Source organism: Cherax quadricarinatus, chromosome 72 (assembly GCF_038502225.1).
Source record: "Cherax quadricarinatus isolate ZL_2023a chromosome 72, ASM3850222v1, whole genome shotgun sequence".
NCBI classification, from domain to species: domain Eukaryota; kingdom Metazoa; phylum Arthropoda; class Malacostraca; order Decapoda; family Parastacidae; genus Cherax; species Cherax quadricarinatus.
This window is the reverse complement of record NC_091363.1, coordinates 561,631-582,403: the sequence shown is the minus strand read 5'-3', so window position 1 is coordinate 582,403 and position 20,773 is coordinate 561,631. Positions and strand designations below refer to the sequence as shown.

The 20,773-nt window shown below is 39.6% G+C and overlaps 1 protein-coding gene across 7 annotated transcripts in view; it reads right to left on the bottom strand.

Annotated features, from left to right (window-relative positions):
* The window catches only part of jar (Myosin heavy chain 95F jaguar), a 192,226-nt gene that overhangs the window by 72,336 nt on the left and 99,117 nt on the right, over window positions 1-20,773 (bottom strand). For all 7 annotated transcript variants that reach the window (XM_070100242.1, XM_070100246.1, XM_070100245.1 and 4 more), the window contains 3 exons: window positions 12,221-12,385; window positions 11,816-12,078; window positions 11,099-11,363 (listed from right to left, as the gene is read on the bottom strand). In XM_070100242.1, the coding sequence (XP_069956343.1) occupies window positions 11,099-11,363; window positions 11,816-12,078; window positions 12,221-12,385 (693 nt within the window). The remainder of the gene's footprint in view (window positions 1-11,098; window positions 11,364-11,815; window positions 12,079-12,220; window positions 12,386-20,773) is intronic.

The following is a 20,773-nucleotide window of genomic DNA, read 5'->3' as shown; positions in this document are numbered from 1 at the left end:
CTCACTCCAAAATTTTTTCTTATTTTTATTAAAATTTCTTGACAGTGCCTCTCCCACTCTATAATAATAATAATAATAATAATAATAATAATAATAATAATAATAATAATAATATAATAATATAATAATATAATATAATATAATATAGTAGGTTGGTAGACAGCAACCACCCAGGGAGGTACTACCGTCCTGCCAAGTGAGTGTAAAACGAAAGCCTGTGATTGTTTTACATGATGGTAGGATTGCTGATGTCTTTTGTCTGTCTCATAAATATGCAGGATTACAGGCATGTCTTGCTACTTCTACTTACACTTAGGTCACACTACACATACATGTACACATTTATTTATACACACTCATCTGAGTTTTCTTTGATTTTATCTTAATAGTTCTTGGTCTTATTAATTTTCCTTTTATATCCATGGGGAAGTGGAATAAGAATCTTTCCTCCGTAAGCCATGCGTGTTGTAAAAGTCAACTAAAATGCCGGGAACAATGGGCTAGTAACCCCTTTTCCTGTAAAGATTACTAAAAAGAATAATAAGAAGAAAATTGTCAAAGTGGGAAGTCTGAATGTGCGTGGATGTTGTGCAGATGATAAGAAAGAGATGATTGTGGATGTTATGAATGAGAAGAAGCTGGATGTCCTGGCTTTAAGTGAAACAAAGCTGAAGGGGGTGGGAGAGTTTCAGTGGAGAGGAATAAATGGGATTAGGTCAGGGGTTTCAAATAGAGTTAGAGCTAAAGAAGGAGTAGCAATAATGTTGAAGGATAAGCTATGGCAGGAAAAGAGGGACTATAAATGTATTAATTCAAGGATTATGTGGAGTAAAATAAAGATTGGATGTGAAAAGTGGGTTATAATAAGCGTGTATGCACCTGGAGAAGAGAGAAGTGTAGAGGAGAGAGAGAGATTTTGGGAAATGTTGAGTGAATGCGTGGGGAGTTTTGAATCAAGTGTGAGAGTAATGGTGGTTGGGGATTTCAATGCTAAAGTGGGTAAAAATGTTATGGAAGGAGTAGTAGGTAAATTTGGGGTGCCAGGGGTAAATGTAAATGGGGAGCCTTTAATTGAGCTATGTGTAGAAAGAAATTTGGTAATAAGTAATACATATTTTATGAAAAAGAGGATAAATAAATATACAAGGTATGATGTAGCACGTAATGAAAGTAGTTTATTAGATTATGTATTGGTGGATAAAAGGTTGATGGGTAGGCTCCAGGATGTACATGTTTATAGAGGGGCAACTGATATATCGGATCATTATTTAGTTGTAGCTACAGTTAGAGTAAGAGGTAGATGGGAAAAGAGGAAGGTGGAAACAACAAGTAAGAGGGAGGTGAAAGTGTATAAACTAAGGGAGGAGGAAGTTCGGGTGAGATATAAGCGACTATTGGCAGAAAGGTGGGCTAGTGCAAAGATGAGTAGTGGGGGGGTTGAAGAGGGTTGGAATAGTTTTAAAAATGCAGTATTAGAATGTGGGGCAGAAGTTTGTGGTTATAGGAGGGTGGGGGCAGGAGGAAAGAGGAGTGATTGGTGGAATGATGAAGTAAAGGGTGTGATAAAAGAGAAAAAGGTAGCTTATGAGAGGTTTTTACAAAGCAGAAGTGTTATAAGAAGAGCAGAGTATATGGAGAGTAAAAGAAAGGTAAAGAGAGTGGTGAGAGAGTGCAAAAGGAGAGCAGATGATAGAGTGGGAGAGGCACTGTCAAGAAATTTTAATGAAAATAAGAAAAAATTTTGGAGTGAGTTAAACAAGTTAAGAAAGCCTAGGGAAAATATGGATTTGTCAGTTAAAAACAGAGTAGGGGAGTTAGTAGATGGGGAGATGGGGGTATTGGGTAGATGGCGAGAATATTTTGAGGAACTTTTAAATGTTAAGGAAGAAACAGAGGCAGTAATTTCATGCACTGGTCAGGGAGGTATACCATCTTTTAGGAATGAAGAAGAGCAGAATGTAAGTGTGGGGGAGGTACGTGAGGCATTACGTAAAATGAAAGGGGGTAAAGCAGCTGGAACTGATGGGATCATGACAGAAATGTTAAAAGCAGGGGGGGATATAGTGTTGGAGTGGTTGGTACTTTTGTTTAATAAATGTATGAAAGAGGGGAAGGTACCTAGGGATTGGCAGAGAGCATGTATAGTCCCTTTATATAAAGGGAAAGGGGACAAAAGAGACTGTAAAAATTATAGAGGAATAAGCTTACTGAGTATACCAGGAAAAGTGTACGGTAGGGTTATAATTGAAAGAATTAGAGGTAAGACAGAATGTAGGATTGCGGACGAGCAAGGAGGTTTTAGAGTGGGTAGGGGATGTGTAGATCAGGTGTTTACATTGAAGCATATATTTTTTTTTTTTTTTTTTTTTTTTTTTTTTTTTCTCAACAAGTCGGCCGTCTCCCACCGAGGCAGGGTGACCCAAAAAAGAAAGAAAATCCCCAAAAAGAAAATACTTTCATCATCATTCAACACTTTCACCACACTCGCACATTATCACTGTTTTTGCAGAGGTGCTCAGAATACAACAGTCTAGAAGCATAAACATATAAAGATACACAACATATCCCTCCAAACTGCCAATATCCCAAACCCCTCCTTTAAAGTGCAGGCATTGTACTTCCCATTTCCAGGACTCAAGTCCGACTATATGAAAATAACCGGTTTCCCTGAATCCCTTCACTAAATATTACCCTGCTCACACTCCAACAGATCGTCAGGTCCCAAGTACCATTCGTCTCCATTCACTCCTATCTAACACGCTCACGCACGCTTGCTGGAAGTCCAAGCCCCTTACCCACAAAACCTCCTTTACCCCCTCTCTCCAACCCTTTCGAGGACGACCCCTACCCCGCCTTCCTTCCCCTATAGATTTATATGCTTTCCATGTCATTCTACTGTGATCCATTCTCTCTAAATGACCAAACCACCTCAACAACCCCTCTTCTGCCCTCTGACTAATACTTTTATTAACTCCACACCTTCTCCTAATTTCCACACTCCGAATTTTCTGCATAATATTTACACCACACATTGCCCTTAAACAGGACATCTCCGCTGCCTCCAACCGTCTCCTCGCTGCTGCATTTACCACCCAAGCTTCACACCCATATAAGAGTGTTGGTACTACTATACTTTCATACATTCCCTTCTTTGCCTCCATAGATAACGTTTTTTGACTCCACATATACCTCAACGCACCACTCACCTTTTTTCCCTCATCAATTCTATGATTAACCTCATCCTTCATAAATCCATCCGCCGACACGTCAACTCCCAAGTATCTGAAAACATTCACTTCTTCCATACTCCTCCTCCCCAATTTGATATCCAATTTTTCTTTATCTAAATCATTTGACACCCTCATCACCTTACTCTTTTCTATGTTCACTTTCAACTTTCTACCTTTACACACATTCCCAAACTCATCCACTAACCTTTGCAATTTTTCTTTAGAATCTCCCATAAGCACAGTATCATCAGCAAAAAGTAACTGTGTCAATTCCCATTTTGAATTTGATTCCCCATAATTTAATCCCACCCCTCTCCCAAACACCCTAGCATTTACTTCCTTTACAACCCCATCTATAAATATATTAAACAACCATGGTGACATTACACATCCCTGTCTAAGACCTACTTTTACCGGGAAGTAGTCTCCCTCTCTTCTACACACCCTAACCTGAGCCTCACTATCCTCATAAAAACTCTTTACAGCATTTAATAACTTACCACCTATTCCATATACTTGCAACATCTGCCACATTGCTCCTCTATCCACTCTATCATATGCCTTTTCTAAATCCATAAATGCAATAAAAACTTCCCTATCTTTATCTAAATACTGTTCACATATATGCTTCAATGTAAACACCTGATCTACACATCCCCTACCCACTCTAAAACCTCCTTGCTCATCCGCAATCCTACATTCTGTCTTACCTCTAATTCTTTCAATTATAACCCTACCGTACACTTTTCCTGGTATACTCAGTAAGCTTATTCCTCTATAATTTTTACAGTCTCTTTTGTCCCCTTTCCCTTTATATAAAGGGACTATACATGCTCTCTGCCAATCCCTAGGTACCTTCCCCTCTTTCATACATTTATTAAACAAAAGTACCAACCACTCCAACACTATATCCCCCCCTGCTTTTAACATTTCTGTCATGATCCCATCAGTTCCAGCTGCTTTACCCCCTTTCATTTTACGTAATGCCTCACGTACCTCCCCCACACTTACATTCTGCTCTTCTTCACTCCTAAAAGATGGTATACCTCCCTGACCAGTGCATGAAATTACTGCCTCTGTTTCTTCCTTAACATTTAAAAGTTCCTCAAAATATTCTCGCCATCTACCCAATACCTCCATCTCCCCATCTACTAACTCCCCTACTCTGTTTTTAACTGACAAATCCATATTTTCCCTAGGCTTTCTTAACTTGTTTAACTCACTCCAAAATTTTTTCTTATTTTCATTAAAATTTCTTGACAGTGCCTCTCCCACTCTATCATCTGCTCTCCTTTTGCACTCTCTCACCACTCTCTTTACCTTTCTTTTACTCTCCATATACTCTGCTCTTCTTATAACACTTCTGCTTTGTAAAAACCTCTCATAAGCTACCTTTTTCTCTTTTATCACACCCTTTACTTCATCATTCCACCAATCACTCCTCTTTCCTCCTGCCCCCACCCTCCTATAACCACAAACTTCTGCCCCACATTCTAATACTGCATTTTTAAAACTATTCCAACCCTCTTCAACCCCCCCACTACTCATCTTTGCACTAGCCCACCTTTCTGCCAATAGTCGCTTATATCTCACCCGAACTTCCTCCTCCCTTAGTTTATACACTTTCACTTCCCTCTTACTTGTTGTTGCCACCTTCCTCTTTTCCCATCTACCTCTTACTCTAACTGTAGCTACAACTAAATAATGATCCGATATATCAGTTGCCCCTCTATAAACATGTACATCCTGGGGCCTACCCATCAACCTTTTATCCACCAATACATAATCTAATAAACTACTTTCATTACGTGCTACATCATACCTTGTATATTTATTTATCCTCTTTTTCATAAAATATGTATTACTTATTACCAAATTTCTTTCTACACATAGCTCAATTAAAGGCTCCCCATTTACATTTACCCCTGGCACCCCAAATTTACCTACTACTCCCTCCATAACATTTTTACCCACTTTAGCATTAAAATCCCCAACCACCATTACTCTCACACTTGATTCAAAACTCCCCACGCATTCACTCAACATTTCCCAAAATCTCTCTCTCTCCTCTACACTTCTCTCTTCTCCAGGTGCATACACGCTTATTATAACCCACTTTTCACATCCAATCTTTATTTTACTCCACATAATCCTTGAATTAATACATTTATAGTCCCTCTTTTCCTGCCATAGCTTATCCTTCAACATTATTGCTACTCCTTCTTTAGCTCTAACTCTATTTGAAACCCCTGACCTAATCCCATTTATTCCTCTCCACTGAAACTCTCCCACCCCCTTCAGCTTTGTTTCACTTAAAGCCAGGACATCCAGCTTCTTCTCATTCATAACATCCACAATCATCTCTTTCTTATCATCTGCACAACATCCACGCACATTCAGACTTCCCACTTTGACAATTTTCTTCTTCTTATTCTTTTTAGTAATCTTTACAGGAAAAGGGGTTACTAGCCCATTGTTCCCGGCATTTTAGTTGACTTTTACAACACGCATGGCTTACGGAGGAAAGATTCTTATTCCACTTCCCCATGGATATAAAAGGAAAATTAATAAGACCAAGAACTATTAAGATAAAATCAAAGAAAACTCAGATGAGTGTGTATAAATAAATGTGTACATGTATGTGTAGTGTGACCTAAGTGTAAGTAGAAGTAGCATATATGTGAACAGTATTTAGATAAAGATAGGGAAGTTTTTATTGCATTTATGGATTTAGAAAAGGCATATGATAGAGTGGATAGAGGAGCAATGTGGCAGATGTTGCAAGTATATGGAATAGGTGGTAAGTTATTAAATGCTGTAAAGAGTTTTTATGAGGATAGTGAGGCTCAGGTTAGGGTGTGTAGAAGAGAGGGAGAATACTTCCCGGTAAAAGTAGGTCTTAGACAGGGATGTGTAATGTCACCATGGTTGTTTAATATATTTATAGATGGGGTTGTTAAGATAGTAAATGCTAGGGTGTTTGGGAGAGGGGTGGGATTAAATTATGGGGAATCAAATTCAAAATGGGAATTGACACAGTTACTTTTTGCTGATGATACTGTGCTTATGGGAGATTCTAAAGAAAAATTGCAAAGGTTAGTGGATGAGTTTGGGAATGTGTGTAAAGGTAGAAAGTTGAAAGTGAACATAGAAAAGAGTAAGGTGATGAGAGTGTCAAATGATTTAGATAAAGAAAAATTGGATATCAAATTGGGGAGGAGGAGTATGGAAGAAGTGAATGTTTTCAGATACTTGGGAGTTGACGTGTCGGCGGATGGATTTATGAAGGATGAGGTTAATCATAGAATTGATGAGGGAAAAAAGGTGAGTGGTGCGTTGAGGTATATGTGGAGTCAAAAAATGTTATCTATGGAGGCAAAGAAGGGAATGTATGAAAGTATAGTAGTACCAACACTCTTATATGGGTGTGAAGCTTGGGTGGTAAATGCAGCAGCGAGGAGACGGTTGGAGGCAGTGGAGATGTCCTGTTTAAGGGCAATGTGTGGTGTAAATATTATGCAGAAAATTCGGAGTGTGGAAATTAGGAGAAGGTGTGGAGTTAATAAAAGTATTAGTCAGAGGGCAGAAGAGGGGTTGTTGAGGTGGTTTGGTCATTTAGAGAGAATGGATCAAAGTAGAATGACATGGAAAGCATATAAATCTATAGGGGAAGGAAGGCGGGGTAGGGGTCGTCCTCGAAAGGGTTGGAGAGAGGGGGTAAAGGAGGTTTTGTGGGTAAGGGGCTTGGACTTCCAGCAAGCGTGCGTGAGCGTGTTAGATAGGAGTGAATGGAGACGAATGATACTTGGGACCTGACGATCTGTTGGAGTGTGAGCAGGGTAATATTTAGTGAAGGGATTCAGGGAAACCGGTTATTTTCATATAGTCGGACTTGAGTCCTGGAAATGGGAAGTACAATGCCTGCACTTTAAAGGAGGGGTTTGGGATATTGGCAGTTTGGAGGGATATGTTGTGTATCTTTATATGTGTATGCTTCTAGACTGTTGTATTCTGAGCACCTCTGCAAAAACAGTGATAATGTGCGAGTGTGGTGAAAGTGTTGAATGATGATGAAAGTATTTTCTTTTTGGGGATTTTCTTTCTTTTTTGGGTCACCCTGCCTCGGTGGGAGACGGCCGACTTGTTGAAAAAAAAAAAAAAAAAAATAATAATATTATTATTAATATTAATAATAATATTATTATTATTATTATCTTCATTCACTCTAAAAATGGTGTGTTGCTGTTTGTTTATTCTGAACTAACTTGTACACAATGTAAGAGTATTTGTATTATGAGGTAATTATTATTAAAATAAAAAAATACTGAGATAAATGTTTTACAAACTCTTACAAATGGACGTGAATAATTAAATAAATTAAATAATTAAATAAATAAATAAATAAATAAATGAACTAAAAGTAGACACATATTAATACGCATTTATTTCGTCTGACCAAGTGATCGTCCACTACCTGTTCAGTTTGTGTTCTTACATTGTCTCAACTCTGTATCTCGTTCTCTCTCTCGTTTACTCTTTCGTTAACTAGTTGGCTCTCATTGACGATGGCGTTTAAGTTTAGCTGTAATAAAAAGAGAAGTCGTAAGTCTCTTGCTTTAAGTGCCAAGTTAGAGGATGATGGTGTGCCATTCTGATTTTATTCAATAAACACCCTGCCACTCACCTCTCACACATTAATATTAATATTTTAAGGTAAGTAATAAGTGTACTCTGTGTGTATCTTACCTTTTATTGTGTTTTTAATGCCTATTTCTATTGCTAACTTAATATAAGTTACTGTAAACTTGTTGTCTGGCATTTATTGCATATTTTATATGCTCTGATAATAATACTTGTGGAGCCGGGTGGAGGGACAACATTACGTTTTCTCTGCTCAGCCATCAGAGAAAACGTGTATGAATCTGTGTTTGGCCCAGCCACTCCCCCACTCCGCTTTTGTTTACAATTTTCAGCATGAATTATTCATTACTACTACCTTCGTTTATGATGGCATCTAAAGGTAGTTGTTATAAATAATTAAATTCAGTGAACAAGGCATGTCGATGTTAATAACATGGCTCTGGGCCACAGTGTAGGTAGCCAGTAGGTGTAGCCCAGGCTACACCTACTGGCTACCTACACTGACTTTATACAAATAAATACTACTCACCTCTCTTCCTATATTAAGACTACACATATTTTAAGGTAAATAATGAGTGTACTGTATGTGCATGTTACCTCTCTGGGATGTTTTAAATATCGTGGAGTGGAGCGAGTTAAACAAGTTAAGAAAGCCTAGGGAAAGTATGGATTTGTCGGTTAAAAACAGAGTAGGGGAGTTAGTAGATGGGGAGATGGAGGTATTAGGTAGATGGCGAGAATATTTTGAGGAACTTTTAAATGTTAAGGAAGAAAGAGAGGCAGTAATTTCATGCACTGGTCAGGGAGGTATACCATCTTTTAGGAGTGAAGAAGAGCAGAATGTAAGTGTGGGGGAGGTACGTGAGGTATTACATAGAATGAAAGGGGGTAAAGCAGCTGGAACTGATGGGATCATGACAGAAATGTTAAAAGCAGAGGGGGATATAATGTTGGAGTGGTTGGTACTTTTGTTTAATAAATGTATGAAAGAGGGGAAGGTACCTAGGGATTGGCGGAGAGCACGTATAGTCCCTTTACATAAACGGAAAGGGGACAAAAGAGACTGTAAAAATTATAGAGGAATAAGTTTACTGAGTATACCAGGAAAAGTGTACAGTAGGGTTATAATTGAAAGAATTAGAGGTAAGACAGAATGTAGGATTGCGGATGAGCAACGAGGTTTCAGAGTGGGTAGGGGACGTGTAGATCAAGTGTTTACATTGAAGCATATATGTGAACAGTATTTAGATAAAGGTAGGGAAGTTTTTATTGCATTTATGGATTTAGAAAAGGCATATGATAGAGTGGATAGAGGGGCAATGTGGCAGATGTTGCAAGTATATAGAATAGGTGGTAAGTTATTAAATGCTGTAAAGAGTTTTTATGAGGATAGTGAGGCTCAGGTCAGGGTGTGTAGAAGAGAGGGAGACTACTTCCCAGTAAAAGTAGGTCTTAGACAGGGATGTGTAATGTCACCATAGTTGTTTAATATATTTATAGATGGGGTTGTAAAGGAGTAAATGCTAGGGTGTTCGGGAGAGGGGTGGGATTAAATTTTGGGGAATCAAATTCAAAATGGGAATTGACACAATTACTTTTTGCTGATAATACTGTGCTTATGGGAGATTCTAAAGAAAAATTGCAAAGGTTAGTGGATGAGTTTGGGAATGTGTGTAAAGGTAGAAAGTTGAAAGTGAACATAGAAAAGAGTAAGGTAATGAGGGCATCAAATGATTTAGATAAAGAAAAATTGGATATCAAATTGGGGAGGAGTATGGAAGAAGTGAATGTTTTCAGATACTTGGGAGTTGACGTGTCGGCGGATGGATTTATGAAGGATGAGGTTAATCAAAGAACTGATGAGGGAAAAAAGGCGAGTGGTGCGTTGAGGTATAAGTGGAGTCAAAAAACGTTATCTATGGAGGCAAAGAAGGGAATGTATGAAAGTATAGTAGTACCAACACTCTTATATGGGTGTGAAGCTTGGGTGGTAAATGCAGTAGCGAGGAGATGGTTGGAGGCAGTGGAGATATCCTGTTTAAGGGCAATGTGTGGTGTAAATATTATGCAGAAAATTCGGAGTGTGGAAATTAGGAAAAGGTGTGGAGTTAATAAAAGTATTAGTCAGAGGGCAGAAGAGGGGTTGTCGAGGTGGTTTGGTCATTTAGAGAGAATGGATCAAAGTAGAATGACATGGAAAGCACATAAATCTATAGGGGAAGGAAGGCGGGGTAGGGGTCGTCCTCGAAAGGGTTGGAGAGAGGGGGTAAAGGAGGTTTTGTGGGCGAGGGGCTTGGACTTCCAGCAAGCGTGCGTGAGCATGTTAGATAGGAGTGAATGGAGATGAATGGTACTTGGGACCTGACGATCTGTTGGAGTGTGAGCAGGGTAATATTTAGTGAAGGGATTCAGGGAAACCGGTTATTTTCATATAGTCGGACTTGAGTCCTGGAAATGGGAAGTACAATGCCTGCACTTTAAAGGAGGGGTTTGGGATATTGGCAGTTTGGAGGGATATGTTGTGTATCTTTATACGTATATGCTTCTAAACTGTTGTATTCTGAGCACCTCTGCAAAAACAGTGATAATGTGTGAGTGTGGTGAAAGTGTTGACTGATGATGAAAGTATTTTCTTTTTGGGGATTTTCCTTCTTTTTTTGGTCACCCTGCCTTGGTGGGAGAGGGCCGACTTGTTGAAAAAAAAATAATAATAATATATTTATATATATAAAAAATAGAAGATTTACTGTTATGCAGACCACTGCATCATTTGTGTACCCTAGAATATCGGCAAAAATCGAACATTTCTGCTAATTTGAGCTCAATTTCAAGCTGCTTTCAGCCCATACACCAATGAAAATCATCTCTATTTCTGTAATACATCTTCCATTTTATCAAATGAGACCAAGAAACTGAAAATACAACCATAAAAACCATACAAAAAATACACTGCAAAGTATTGTTTTAAATCAAGAACACATATTTTTTTCCTATTATGCACTGCTTGCTGTAGGATTTTTTTTATATAATGCACACTTACTACACAGTTCCATTCTCTCATATCTAGTCCCAAGTTTACCACTCATAGACTATATAAGTGAGCTGAGCTCATGGTGGAAAACTACAGGATTTCAAAACAGTAGAACTATGGGGCTGAGCCCAAAAGGATCAATATACTAAGCAGACAGAATTTATGCATCATACTAAATAAATACACTAAAGATTACCTTTGGTATCTTCTGGATTGTCTTCAAAGCTCACATTTCCCAGGTGGAGAACGGCCGCCACAGTGGTGTAAATTGCTAACCGCTCTTGGTTATTTAAACCAAAATTGCCCAAGGCTTTATCTACAGTGGCAAAGTTCCTGACATCATCTAAAATGGGATCCTTCAAAGGTCCTTTCTTCTGGTGGTTTGAACTCTTTCTGTTAGCTGCCAAAGACTTTTCTGTCTCTTTGCTACAGAAGTATTGAGTACAGCCTTTTCTCAAATACTGAAAAGTACAATTATGAGTGCAGTATATATGTTGTAAAGTGTATTATTAGTAATATAATACTTAATTGAGTAAATTCCAATGTCTGTTAATTTACTATCTGTTGATATTTTAAGTCACACAAGGGCTGTACAACTGTAATCTTGCAAACGTGTGTGTATACTTCTGATATAAATATATAACTCCACTTCAAATCACACACAAAGCATAAACAGCATTTTATTCACTACAATCATCAGAATGAGCAAATTATTCATAATACCAAAAGTATTATTCTCATTGTACCTTTACAGGAGCTGGCTTGATGCCAGTGAAGTTCCCTTGATCCAGGAAGTGGAGCTTCCCTCTACTTCCTTTGATTAAACCTGATCAATTCCCTTCCTCAATCCCTGGCACTGTATAACTCCTTAACACTTCAGCTTAAATAAAATACTAACAGTTGTAATACTTACATTATACTGATCTGGAGTACCGAGTTTTAGCTGCTGTTTCAACTGCTCCGGAGCCCCTGCACATAACTGATAAAATATGTGGTAATTACGTTCGTGGGGTCCTTGAACCACGATGCGAGACTTTTCAAGAAGATAATGAGATATGAAACCTCCCACAACTGAATGTCTTTCATTAAAATGAATCTCAATGAATTTCCCAAAACGGGAACTGTTGTTGTTACGAGTTGTCTTGGCATTACCAAAAGCTTCAAGAACTGGGTTAGCTGAAAGATAAATTAGAAAAGTTTAGGCATATAAATTTAATAGTTTTAAGTATACCGCCATGAACATAGTTCTCAAGTTAATGTCATGAAACACTTTCTTTAGTAATACAAATTTGGAAATAGACATACAAGTCAAACTCACCATCTAAAATCTTTGCTTCAAGATGACCAACTTTCGACCCCCAGGACTCGCAAAGATATCTCAAGATATATTTAGTAGACTCAGTTTTTCCTGCTCCAGATTCTCCTGACACAACAACACTCTGTGACTGCTTCAACACTTTCATGTCACGGAATGCCTTATCCGCTACAAAAGAATTATTTATTATTACTAGAATAAATCAATAAATAATACAATCAATTGGTTGACTATCTGTTCATATTCACTCTTGGTAAGAAGTAACATCAAAGGCAAAGAAACAAAAGATGACCCAAACACACAAACAAATAAAAAAAATTATTCTCAAAATGTACATTACTGTTACAAAATTAGGTGATGTTTATTACATTCTGAGAAGCCCCTGGTTAAGCAGAGCACCTCAGGCAAACTAAAACAAGAAGTTAAAATGATGTGACTTTGTACTGTTGGCTAGATTATTTCAACACTACATTTAATATACGTAACTAAATTGTTCCAGCTGCTTTACCACCTTTCATTCTATGTAATGCCCCATGCACCTCTGCACACTCACATCCTGCTCTTCTTCACTCCTAAAAGATGTTATATCTACCTGGCCAGTGCATGAAATTATTGCCTCCCTTTCTTTGTCGACATTTAAAAGTTCCTCAAAACATTCCCACCATCTACCCAATACCTCCATCTCCCCATCTACTAACTCCCCTACCCTGTTTTTAACTGACAAATCCATTCATTCCCTAGGCTTTCTTAACTTGTTTATCTCGCTCCAAAATTTTTTCGTATCCTCAGTAAAATTTCTTAAGAGTGCCTCTCCCAATCTATCATTTGCTCTCTTTCTGCCCTCTCACCACTCTCTTCACCTTTCTTTTACTCTCCATATACTCTGCCCTTCTTATATCACTTCTACTTTGTAAAAACCTCCCATAAGCTACTTTTTTCTCTTTTATTACACCCTTCACCTCATCATTCCACCAACCACTCCTCCTTCCTCCTGCACCCACCCTCCTGTAGCCACAAACTTCTGCCTCACATTCCAATACTGCATTTTTAAAACTATCCCATCCCTCTTCAACTCCCCCACTACCCATACTTGCACTAGCCCATCTTTCTGCCAAAAGTTACTTATATCTCACCCTAACTTCCTCCTCCCTTAGTTTATAAACTTTCACCTCTCTCTTACTTACTGTTGCTATTTTCCTTTTGTCCTATCTACCTCTTACTCTAACTGTAGCTACAACTAGATAAGGTATAGTGTTGGAGTGATATTTTTTTGTTTTTAACAAGTTGGCCGTCTCCCACCGAGGCAGGGTGACCCAAAAAGAAAATCCCCAAAAAGAAAATACTTTCATCATTCAACACTTGCACCTCACTTACACAATCACTGTTTTTGCAGAGGTGCTCAGAATACAACAGTTTAGAAGCATATATGTATAAAGATACACAACATATCCCTCCAAACTGCCATTATCCCAAACCCCTCCTTTAAAGTGCAGGCATTGTACTTCCCATTTTCAGGACTCAAGTCCAGCTATATAAAAATAACTGGTTTCCCTGAATCCCTTCACTAAATATTAACCTGCTCACACTCCAACAGGTCCCAAATACCATTCGTCTCCATTCACTCCTATCGAACATGCTCATGCACGCTTGCTGGAAGTCCAAGCCCCTCACCCACAAAACCTCCTTTACCCCTTCCCTCCAACCTTTTCGAGGACGACCCCTATCCTGCCTTCCTTCCCCTACAGATTTATATGCTCTCCATGTCATTCTACTTTGATCCATTCTCTCTAAATGACCAAACCACCTCAACAACCCCTCTTCTGCCCTCTGACTAATACTTTTATTAACTCCACACTTTTTCCTAATTTCCACGCTCCGAATTTTCTGCATAATATTTACACCACACATTGCCCTTAGACAGGACATCTCCACTGCCTCCAACCGTCTCCTCGCTGCTGCATTTACCACCCAAGCTTCACACCCATATAAGAGTGTTGGTACTACTATACTTTCATACATTCCCTTCTTTGCCTCCATAGATGTCGTTTTTTGTTTTCACATATACCTCAATGCACCACTCTCCTTTTTTCCTTCAATACTTTGATTAACCTCATCCTTCATAAATCCATCCGCTGATACGTCAGCTCCCAAATATCTGAAAACATTCACTTCTTCCATACTACTCCTCCTCAATTTGATATCCAATTTTTCTTTATCTAAATCATTTGATACCCTCATCACCTTACTCTTTTCTATGTTCACTTTGAAATTTTCTACCTTTAATAAATGTATGAGAGAGAGGAAGGTACCTAGGGATTGACAGAGAGTGTGTTTAATTATTTTTTTTATTTTATTAACACACTGGCCGATTCCCACCAAGGCAGGGTGGCCCAAAAAAGAAAAACTTTCACCATCATTCACTCCATCACTGTCTTGCCAGAAGGATGCTTTACACTACAGTTTTTAAACTGCAACATTAACACCCCTCCTTCATGGTGCAGGCACTGTACTTCCCATCTCCAGGACTCAAGTCCGGCCTGCCGGTTTCCCTGAATCCCTTCATAAATGTTACTTTGCTCACACTCCAACAGCACGTCAAGTATTAAAAACCATTTGTCTCCATTCACTCCTATCAAACACGCTCACGCATGCCTGCTGGAAGTCCAAGCCCCTCGCACACAAAACCTCCTTTACCCCCTCCCTCCAACCTTTCCTAGGCCAACCCCTACCCCTCCTTCCTTCCGCTACAGACTGATACACTCTTGAAGTCATTCTGTTTCGCTCCATTCTCTCTACATGTCCGCACCACCTCAACAACCCTTCCTCAGCCCTCTGGACAACAGTTTTGCCAATCCTGCACCTCCTCCTAACTTCCAAACTACGAATTCTCTGCATTATATTCACACCACACATTGCCCTCAGACATGACATCTCCACTGCCTCCAGCCTTCTCCTCGCTGCAACATTCATCACCCATGCTTCACACCCATATAAGAGTGTTGGTATACTATACTCTCATACATTCCCCTCTTTGCCTCCAAGGACAAAGTTCTTTGTCTCCACAGACTCCTAAGTGCACCGCTCACCCTTCTCCCTTCATCAATTCTATGATTCACCTCATCTTTCATAGATCCATCTGCTGACACGTCCACTCCCAAATATCAGAATACTTTCCTTTGCATAAAGGGAAAGGGGACAAAAGAGAGTGCAAAAATTATAGGGGGATAAGTCTGTTGAGTATACCTTTTAAAGTGTATGGTAGAGTTATTATTGAAAGAATTAAGAGTAAGACGGATAATAGGATAGCAGATGAACAAGGAGGCTTTAGGAAAGGTAGGTGTGTGGACCAGGTGTTTACAGTGAAACATAAGTGAACAGTATTTAGATAAGGCTAAAGAGGTCTTTGTGGCATTTATGGATTTGGAAAAGGCATATGACAGGGTGGATAGGGGGGCAATGTGGCAGATGTTGCAGGTGTATGGTGTAGGAGGTAGGTTACTGAAAGAAGTGAAGAGTTTTTACGAGGATAGTGAGGCTCAAGTTAGAGCATGTAGGAAAGAGGGAAATTATTTCCCAGTAAAAGTAGGCCTTAGACAAGGCTGTGTGATGTCACCGTGGTTGTTTAATATATTTATAGATGGGGTTGTAAGAGAAGTAAATGCGAGGGTCTTGGCAAGAGGCATGAAGTTAAAGGATAAAGAATCACACAAAGTGGGAGTTGTCACAGTTGCTCTTTGCTGATGACACTGTGCTCTTGGGAGATTCTGAAGAAAAGTTGCAGAGATTGGTGGATGAATTTGGTAGGGTGTGCAAAAGAAGAAAATTAAAAGTGAATACAGGAAAGAGTAAGGTTATGAGGATAACAAAAAGATGAAAGATTGGATATCAGATTGGAGGGAGAGAGTATGGAGGAGGTGAATGTATTCAGATATTTGGAAGTGGACGTGTCAGCAGATGGGTCTATGAAAGATGAGGTGAATCGTAGAATTGATGAGGGGAAAAGGGTGAGTGGTGCACTTAGGAGTCTGTGGAGACAAAGAACTTTGTCCTTGGAGGCAAAGAGGGGAATGTATGAGAGTATAGTTTTACCAACGCTCATATATGGGTGTGAAGCATGGGTGATGAATGTTGCAGCGAGGAGAAGGCTGGAGGCAGTGGAGATGTCATGTCTGAGGGCAATGTGTGGTGTGAATATAATGCAGAGAATTCGTAGTTTGGAAGTTAGGAGGAGGTGCGGGATTACCAAAACTGTTGTCCAGAGGGCTGAGGAAGGGTTGTTGAGGTGGTTCGGACATGTATAGAGAATGGAGCGAAACAGTGTGACTTCAAGAGTGTATCAGTCTGTAGTAAGGAAGGCGGGGTAGGGGTCGGCCTAGGAAAGGTTGGAGGGAGGGGGTAAAGGAGGTTTTGTGTGCAAGGGGCTTGGACTTCCAGCAGGCATACGTGAGCGTGTTTGATAGGAGTGAATGGAGACAAATGGTTTTTAATACTTGACGTGCTGTTGGAGTGTGAGCAAAGTAACATTTATGAAGGGGTTCAGGGAAACCGGCAGGCCAGACTTGAGTCCTGGAGATGGGAAATACAGTGCCTGTACTCTGAAGGAGGGGTGTTAATGTTGCAGTTTAAAAACTGTAGTGTAAAGCACCCTTCTGGCAAGACAGTGATGGAGTGAATGATGGTGAAAGTTTTTCTTTTTCGGGCCACCCTGCCTTGGTGGGAATCGGCCAGTGTGATGATATATGACTTTCACCTCCTCCATACTCTCTCTCTCTCCAATCTGATATCCAATCTTTCATCACCTAATCTTTTTGTTATCCTCATAACCTTACTCTTTCCTGTAGTCACTTTTAATTTTCTTCTTTTACATACCCTACCAAATTCATCCACCAACCTCTGCAACTTCTCTTCAGAATCTCCCAAGAGCACAGTGTCATCAGCAAAGAGCAACTGTGACAACTCCCACTTTATGTGTGATTCTTTATCTTTTAACTCCACGCCTCTTGCTAAGACCCTCACATTTACTTCTCTTACAACCCCATCTATAAATATATTAAACAACCACGGTGACATCACACATCCTTGTCTAAGGCTTACTTTTGCTGGGAAATAATCTCCCTCTTTCCTACATACTCTAACTTGAGCCTCACTATCCTCGTAAAAACTCTTCACTGATTTCAGTAACCTACCTCCAATACCATACACGTGCAACATCTGCCACATTGACCCCTATCCACCCTGTCATACACCTTTTCCAAATCCATAAATGCAACAAAAACCTCTTTAGCTTTATCTAAATACTGTTCACTTATATGTTTCACTTTAAACACCTGGTCCACACACCCCCTACCTTTCCTAAACCCTCCTTGTTCATCTGCTATCCTATTCTCCATCTTACTCTTAATTCTTTCAATAATAACTCTACCGTACACTTTACCAGGTATACTCAACAGACTTATCCCCCTATAATTTTTGCACTCTCTTTTGTCCCCTTTGCCTTTATGCAAAGGAACTATGCATGCTCTCTGCCAATCCCTAGGTACCCTACCCTCTTCCATACATTTATTAAATAATAGCACCAACCACTCCAAAACTATATCCCCACCTGCTTTTAACATTTCTATCTTTATCTCATCAATCCCAGCTGCTTTACCCCCTTTCATTTTACCTACTGCCTCATGAACTTCCCCCACACTTACAACTGGCTCTTCCTCACTCCTACAAGATGTTATTCCTCCTTGCCCTATACATGAAATCACAGCTTCCCTATCATCGTCAACATTTAACAATTCCTCAAAATATTCCCTCCATCTTCCCAATACCTCTAACTCTCCATTTAATAACTCTCCTCTCCTATTTTTAACTGACAAATCCATTTGTTCTCTAGGCTTCCTTAACTTGTTAATCTCACTCCAAAACTTTTTCTTATTTTCAACAAAATTTGTTGATAACATCTCACCCACTCTCTCATTTGCTCTCTTTTTACATTGCTTCACCACTCTTTTAACCTCTCTCTTTTTCTACATATACTCTTCCCTCCTTGCATCACTTCTACTTTGTAAAAACTTCTCATATGCTAACTTTTTCTCCCTTATTACTCTCTTTACATCATCATTCCACCAATCGCTCCTCTTCCCTCCCGCACCCACTTTCCTGTAACCACAAACTTCTGCTGAACACTCTAACACTACATTTTTAAACCTACCCCATACCTCTTCAACCCCATTGCCCATGTTCTCATTAGCCCATCTATCCTCCAATAGCTGTTTATATCTTACCCTAACTGCCTCCTCTTTTAGTTTATAAACCTTCACCTCTCTCTTCCCTGATGCTTCAATTCTCCTTGTATCCCATCTACCTTTTATCCTCAGTGTAGCTACAACTAGAAAGTGATCTGATATATCTGTGGCCCCTCTATAAACATGTACATCCTGAAGTCTACTCAACAGTCTTTTATCTACCAATACATAATCCAACAAACTACTTTCATTTCACCCTACATCATATCTTGTATACTTATTTATCCTCTTTTTCTTAAAATATGTATTACCTATAACTAAACCCCTTTCTATACAAAGTTCAATCAAAGGGCTCCCATTATCATTTACACCTGGCACCCCAAACTTACCTACCACACCCTCTCTAAAAGTTTCTTCTTTTATATAAAAGGAAGAGGGACAAAAGAAATTGTAAAAGTTATAAGAAAATAAGTTGCTGAGTATAGTACCAGGTAAAATGTATGGTAGGGTTATTATTGAAAGAATTAGAGGTAAGACAGAGCAGGGTTGCAGATGAGCAAGGCTTTAGAATGGGTAGGGGATGTGTAGATGAGGTGTTTACATTGAAGCATATATGTGAACAGCATTTAGAGAAAGGTAGGGAAGTTTTCATTGCATTTATGGATTTAGAAAAGGCATATGATAGAGTGGATAGGGAGCAATGTGGCAGATGTTGCAAGTAGTATATGGAGTAAGTAGTTACTAAATGCTGTAGAGTTTTTATGAGGATAGTGAGGCTCAGGTTAGGGTGTGTAGAAGAGAGGGAGAATACTTCCCGGTAAAAGTAGGTCTTAGACAGGGATGTGTAATGTCACCATGGTTGTTTAATATATTTATAGATGGGGTTGTAAAAGAAATAAATGCTAGGGTGTTGGGGAGAGGGGTGATTTTATATTATGGGGAATCAAATACAAAAAAGAAGTTTACACAGTTACTTTTTTGCTGATGATACTGTGCTTTTGAGGGATTCTAAAGAAAAGTTGCAACGGTTAGTGGACGAGTTTGGGAGGGTGTGTAAAGGTAGAAAGCTGAGAGTGAATATAGATAAGAATAAGGTGATGAGGTTATCAAACGATTTAGATAAAGAAAAATTGGATATCACACTGGAGAGAGGGAATATGGAAGAAGTGAATGTTTTCAGATACAGTGGACCCTTAACCAGCGATGGCATCGATTAACGATAAATCTGACTAGCGATACATTTTAACGCAAAAATTTTGACTCAACTAGCGCTTAAAAACCCGACCAGTGCTATTCGGTCCGTACGAGACGCTTCCACTTTGGCCTGAGCGCACTTCACTTGTCCCTTGGGTGCCAGTGTTTACAAGCCAGCCAGCCACTGCGGTCGCTTCCAAACATACAACAACTGGAACATTTCATATTATCACAGCCTTTGTAGTGATTGCACCTGCAAAATAAGTCACCATGGGCCCCAAGAAAGCTTCTAGTGCCAACCCTACAGCAAAAAGGGTGAGAATTCCTATGGAGATGAAGAAAGAGATCATTGCTAAGTATGAAAGTGGAGTGCGTGTCTCTGAGCTGGTCAGGTTGTATAATAAACCCCAATCAACCATCGCTACTATTGTGGGTAAGAAAACGGCAATCAAGGAAGCTGTTCTTGCCAAAGGTGCAGCTGCTGCTGCACCACAGTCAGCTGTTGTTGTTGCTGCACCACAGTCAGCTGTTGTTGTTGCTGCACCACCATCAGCTGTATTACTCGAAGATGTGGAGAGAGTGTTGTTGGTGTGGCTAAACGTGAAACAATTACCGAGAAACGATTAACCCCAGAGGGTTAGCCACCCAGGATAACCCAAGAAAGTCAGTGCATCATCGAGGACTGTCTAACTTATTTCCATTGGGGGTCCTTAATCTTGTCCCCCAGGATGCGACCCACAACAGTTGACTAACACCCATGTGAACAGGAAAAAATGCCTGGAACTAGTGCTCATATTGGTGAGGTTAGTGGGGAGGATGTGGAAGAGTTGGTGGAGGAGGACAATGAAGAACAAACCACTGATGAGCTGCTAGTAAGCTGCAGTAAGAGGCCACACCTGAGGAAACTGCTTCGGAGGAGGGGAGAGAGAAATTGAAGAAGTTGCCTACTTCAAAGATTAAGGAAATGTGTGCAATGTGGCTTAAAGTGCAAACCTTTTTTGATGAAAATCACCCTAACACAGCTATTGCAAGCCGTGCTGGTGACTATTACACTGACAATGTTGTGAAACACTTTAGGATAAAGGAACGAGAGGTACAGGCCTCTATCGACAGATATGTTGTGCGA